The sequence below is a fragment of the Lycium ferocissimum genome, chromosome 11 (genome assembly GCF_029784015.1).
Source record: "Lycium ferocissimum isolate CSIRO_LF1 chromosome 11, AGI_CSIRO_Lferr_CH_V1, whole genome shotgun sequence".
NCBI classification, from domain to species: Eukaryota; Viridiplantae; Streptophyta; class Magnoliopsida; order Solanales; family Solanaceae; genus Lycium; species Lycium ferocissimum.
In genome coordinates this window covers 36,887,319-36,893,364 of record NC_081352.1, presented here as the reverse complement: position 1 = coordinate 36,893,364, position 6,046 = coordinate 36,887,319, and the positions used below count along the sequence as shown (strand labels likewise).

General features: G+C 33.0%; 1 protein-coding gene across 1 annotated transcript; it reads right to left on the bottom strand.

Annotated features, from left to right (window-relative positions):
• Positions 1-1,188: 1,188 nt before the first annotated feature.
• Positions 1,189-3,608, bottom strand: LOC132036021 (uncharacterized). The gene is made up of 2 exons (XM_059426243.1): positions 2,254-3,608; positions 1,189-1,673 (listed from the first exon to the last, which is right to left on the bottom strand). The coding sequence occupies exons 1-2, from the start codon at positions 3,316-3,318 to the stop codon at positions 1,341-1,343; spliced, it is 1,398 nt and encodes a 465-aa protein (XP_059282226.1). The 5' UTR covers positions 3,319-3,608; the 3' UTR covers positions 1,189-1,340.
• Between the last annotated feature and the right edge of the window lie 2,438 nt (positions 3,609-6,046).

Below are 6,046 nucleotides of genomic sequence, written 5' to 3'. Positions count from 1 at the left end.
TGTTGTTGTTGTTGTTGTTATCTTGAAAGAATTTAATTTCAAATCTTTTGTTGATTTAAAATATGTGTCATAGAGCTTAAAACTTTATACATTCAGTAATGAATTTATTGAAATTGTATTAACTTTCTTTATTGTTTAGTTAGTGAAGCATTCATATCTTTGAGATTTAAAAATTAAATAATTTGTTATTTCTTTACAACATTAAAAAAATAAAAATAGATTTTATCATCTTTTTTTGCCTATAATAGCCAACTATTATTTAAATGGCAAATGTTGTTATAGATATATAATAGCAATTCTCTATAACAACTAAAAAAATTCAGACTTAATGATCTTTGTTATAGAGAGGTTTGACTGTATTGGAAAGTACGAATTTGCTAAATATATTTGGCACTACTACTACATGTTCGGACAGAACTAGAAGAAGCCAACAACATGGACATTGGACACAAAAATATATTTGGCACCTTTCCGCATTTGTTTAGCATATAAAGGGATTTTACGGATTGGGTATCGGGTCGTATAGAATTTTTTTGGTTAAAGTAGGTTACGTTTAATACTCCTTCCGGTCCAAAATAATTGAAGTTTTAGCCTCTAAAAATTGATCTAAAACAATTGAGGTTTTATAAAATCAAGAAAGTCTTTAGGTCTCTTTTTCAAATTTGCATCCCCACAATAATTACGTTAATCTAAAAAGAAAAGAAAATCATAATTAAGGGTATTTTAGTCAAAAAAATCTTTAATCCATGTATCCAAGCTTAAAACCACAATTATTTTGGATCGGAGGAAGTATTTTCTATGTTTTGGCTTAAAAATTAAGATGTCATGAATGAAAAACGACTAAATACAGCGTGAGTGGCCTTTTGAGCGCGTAAACAAAAGATGAGTAATTTTTACGATGTTCACCTATTTACAATAGTCGGTGATCGTTTAAGCAATGAGCGGTAATAATAAAGTTTCAGTTGATATTTGTACATTTTAGCAAACGTAACCAGCCTTTAGCACCATATATTTCAGGATGCAATTAGATTGAATAGGCTTAAACTGGGATTGATCCTTGAAAATGGACTAAATCCATAAATGCTATCAAAATCTAAGCAGGTAAATTAGGTATAATAGGAAAAAAAAAAAAAATTGTTATAGTATTGAGCTGTTACTACATCATAAAAATGTAGAAGTCACCAAATCTTTTAAAAATTATTCACTTTAATCATGCAACAAGTCTTGTAGTAACAATAAAATTGTCTTATGAGATGCAGAAACAGAGGATGTTTCTGTATAATCAGAGAGTGGATAAATTAGCTTATATCCTAAAGTAAAAATTGCAAAATTAGCCACTTTTAGCGAACATTAGAAGCCACAGCTCTAGCCCAAAACTTGATCTGCTCTTTCATTTGATCTTCTGGTGAATAATAAGGTGGTGTTCTTATCTCGTCTAATTCTGATAAACCAACTGGTTTCTTCTCGTTCTGCTCTTCCAATCCTGGAGTACTTGTGTTTGCAAATTTTGGGATTGAATCTTTCTTTTCATTGTTCAATTCTAAGTTCTTAAAACCTTGCAAATCTTCAACTTCTAAACCAGTTGAACTATTTCTAAGCCTGCTTTCTTGATCTTGTTTTCTCCTTAAACGGTGCTTTGTGGTGCTAGATATACTTGGACTTCTTGTGAGTCCCTGCTATATAACAACAAATTAAAGTGGTGTAATTGATGACATTCCACACGGAAAAAAAAAAAAATGAGAGGTGGATTCTTGATCAATTCAACTTTTGACATTCCCGATGAGTGTACTGTTGAGATTATGGTTACGGATTTTATTGAAACTTAGTGTATTTTTTCACATGTATATTCAAATTCAAGTTCAGCTGATGTTGAGAAGATATAATTAGGTCACTACTGGAAAAACAGGAATTAGCGAGGACAAATTCTGTAGCTACATGGAAAAATTTGTCGCTAATCCTATTTAGTCAAGAATTATCAAACAAATATGTTAGTTACGAGCAAATTAGCGACGGATTAGCGATGAAACTCGTAGCTAATTCAATTTTTTGTAGTGAGTAATTAAAAGGGTGCTCTATCTAGCAGCTTAAGCTGTTATGAGACAGTCACACACTTCAATAGTTAAACCCTTAAGCCTAAGCTTCATCCGCCTCTAAACAATATTAGTAAAAGCTAGTCGGAACAAATTAGGTTCAAGAAAAAATAAGAGAAGTAGGCAATTTCAAGCAGGATAGTAGTAAGTTGTATACCAATACCTTCGAAGTATGTTTAGGAGGCAAAACTCTTGCATGGTTTAAAGATGCTTGTCTAATCAACTTCCCCATAGGAAACTCATTTTCCTCTTCATGAATTTCTTCCATTTTTGCAAAAGCTGGCAAAGAAGGTGCCCTCTGCAGATTGCCTTTTGGTAATAATACTTGTGAAGTTTGCTTCTGAGGTGAAACTTTTACTTTGTTTATAGATGCTTGCCTAATCAACTTTCCCATAGAAAAATCACTTTCCTCATCATGAACTTGTTCACTTTCTTGAAAAACCGGCAGTGAAGGTACCCTCTGCAAGGTGCTTTGAGTGTGTTTTTGTGGTGAGATTTTAACTTGGTTTATAGATGCTTGCCTAATCAACTTTCCCATAGAAAAATCACTTTCTTGATCATGAACTTGTTCACTTTCTTGAAAAACAGGCAGTGAAGGTGCCCTCTGCAAATTGCTCTTTGAAGTGTGTTTTTGAGGTGAGATTTTAACTTGGTTTATTGATGCTTGCCTAATCAACTTTCCCATTGAAAAATCACTTTCTTGATCATGAACTTGTTCACTTTCTTGAAAAACAGGCAGTGAAGGTGCCCTCTGCAAATTGCTCTTTGAAATGTGTTTTTGAGGTGAGATTTTAACTTGGTTTATTGATGCTTGCCTAATCAATTTTCCCATAGAAAAATCACTTTCTTCATCATGGGGTTCTTCTTTGTAGTCTACAAAAACTGGCAAAGAAGGTACCCTATGCAGATTACTACTCTGAGATGATGATGCTGATGATGACGCTCTTTGTAATCTTGGTTTGCTTTTTCTTGAATCAAGATTCAATTTTTCCCCATGTGGGAGTTTTTGTAGTGAAGAAAATGTTTCCTCCATAGATTTTCCAGCCGAAAATTCTTGAGTATTTTTAGGACAAGGATCAGAATAACATCTCAACATTCTTGATTTTCTGTCAAGCAAGTTACCAAAAAACCAACTTTCCTCAAGAAGTACTCCAGGTTCCATTTGGTCGTTTTTAGTAGTAGGGGTTTTAGGAGAAGTTGGAACAGACATTTCATCAGATAGATCCATGGCTGGCTATACAAATTTTCAATCAGAAGTTTCTCAACTTGTTGTCCTCACAAAAATAAGATGGAGTCCCACATGGGATTCTTGAGGTGTCCCTTATAACTTTCTTTTTCATATGGTTATATATCTAGTCTAGACCAAAAAAGCTGTCAAATGGGGCTGATTAGGGAGGCCATGTTGTCTGATTGGATGTCATGTACATATTAAACAGTTGCGTATTTTATCTAATGTGGACAGAAAGACTATGAAAAAAAGGACAGAGATATGAGATATGTGTCAAGGGCGCCCAATATAATCTAGGTTCGATCGAACACAATAGCTTTAGCTTAAATGATGCAAATATATGAAGAAATCTACTAAATATGTTAAAAAAGAAAAAAAAAAATCGAACCTAATATACTCAATTGATCAATGATTCAGTGATATTTCGAACACATAAACTTTAAATATTAAATCCGCATATGATATGTGTAATTGTATGAGAGAGAAAGAAAAAGACATGAGTATGGTATCCAATGATATGATAGTAATCAATGAAATGTGTTACAAGCCACGGGATTTCATGTTCAAAATTTTACGAAAAGCAAAAATACTACTCCTTCCGTGTATTTTTACTTGTCCAACATATTAAAAATAGATGTCTATCTATTTTTATTTGTCCAATTTGAAAAATCAAGACATAATTTATCTCTTAATTCATAATTTATCCTCATTAGTAAACTATACTCATTTTCCAATACATTTTCCAAAACATTAAATTTATTGAATTTAAAAGGTGTGTCAAGTCAAATATGAACAAGTGAAAATGAATAGAGAGAGTAAATGATTTTTTTTCATTTGTTCGAGCCTTAATAGACCCGATACCTATGTCGGCTGGAGATAATCAGATAATAACACTTATAAAATTAATTGAGGTACGCATTAGATGACACAAAGCCATAATTTCAAATAACAGACAGAGATACGTGTAAATGTTTTATGTGAGAGAGAAAGAAAAAGACATTAGATTAAGAAACTGATGTGTGGTGTGAGAGAGAAAAGAGAAAAGGGAGGTGTATGGATTTAATTGGAACAAAAAAGGAAATATGGGGAGGTATTTTACGAACAAAATGCAAGGAATACATGTGAAAGGAAAGACTTAGCTCATGCCAGCACATCCCATGTGATGGACCTGTTTTTGTTTGATTACTACAGCTTCAACAAGCTCAGAATTCACTAGAATATTGTTAACTTCTTTCTCATAATGTAACAGCTAAGTTTACTAATAATATACTCTTAGTTGGACAACTTAAGAGAGAATAAGTCTTACGTGATTGCGGTTCTTTGACGTTTATTTAATGAAAGACCTTAATTTCTTCAATCATTTCAATGAGGTCCTTCTGGTTGTTTTGTTAGCTGAACTACTACTGAGTATATGAAAACATTTACATGTGCATTGTTTCTAGCTCGATGTCCGGTAGTTATTTTGGAGCCTGACTAATTCGGATTAGCGCCTTGAAAGTTTCACTTTGGGTGAAACCCTTGTTACCATAACCAGCTCCATTTTTGGGGATCGAATTCGAGACCTTGATTAAGATCAAATGAGTCTTACCAGTTACCACCCCATTACAACTTTTGATTGTAAAAATGTCAACTGAAACTTTACTTGAATTTGTTACCTTTAAAGTAATATAGATTTGGCAAAGATATCGACTTAGCTGGACTGCTGCGTATATGAAAAAACATTTACACGTTTTTTGTTTCTCATTCCACGCCCAGTATTTATTTTGGAGCCCAACTAATCCTTGTTATCAAAAGGGTCTCAATTTTCAGAATTCGAACTCGAGGCCTGATTAAAGACGAATGAGTACTTATCCGTTACCACGTCATTGTAACTTTTGATGGTAAAAACATGAACTGGATTTTTACTTGAATTTGTTACCTTTAAAGTAATACTTCTTAGCTAGACTTGATAAACGTACCGACTTTGGTAAGTGTGTTTTTGTCGAACCCCTAAAAGAGCAACAGTTAAGTTAGATCTCAAGTGTGGCCTAGATCCGGTTTGTCTTGTTTAGGCCTCAGCAAACATGCCTATCTCAAATAGGTCTACACTTTGTCCTCTTATTACCTTCCAAGTCTTGGACGTCTGTTTTGCCCTTTGCCATAAACTAGTAAAAATTTCGTGGGATACTCTATTTGAACATTATTAGTATTTAATTTGTATCGGGTCATTTAAAAAATCGTATGCTTATTTATTTTAGAATAAATAAATTCAGAAATGCAGTATCTAAAGTTAGCCCTTCAAACATTTCTATTTGAAGTTTAGGCAAGAATTGTGAACTTCAGGCATGTATGCATTAAGTTCAGGCAAAAATAATTGAAGTCAGGCAAACATGACCTAACTTTAACCACATATGGTTGAAGTAATGCATAAATGTCTGACTTACAATCATCTAAAACTTCATACATTCTTCAGATATCCCACATTTGAACTTATTTTGAAGTGAATAGACTGGCAAAATATTTCTAAACTTGAGGCCTAACTTAAACAATGGCATTGAAATCGGACACCTGTATACTTCCCCTCATAAATTGTTGTAAAAGTAGTCCGGTTTGCCAGTTTTTAAATTTAATATCAATATTTAACACTATATAAAATGTAATTAAAAAATAATATGGTGAATAACATTTAGGCATGATGAGGACAGCATGTGCATTTATGTGCATTTCAGCCTAATTTTAACCCCCAAAG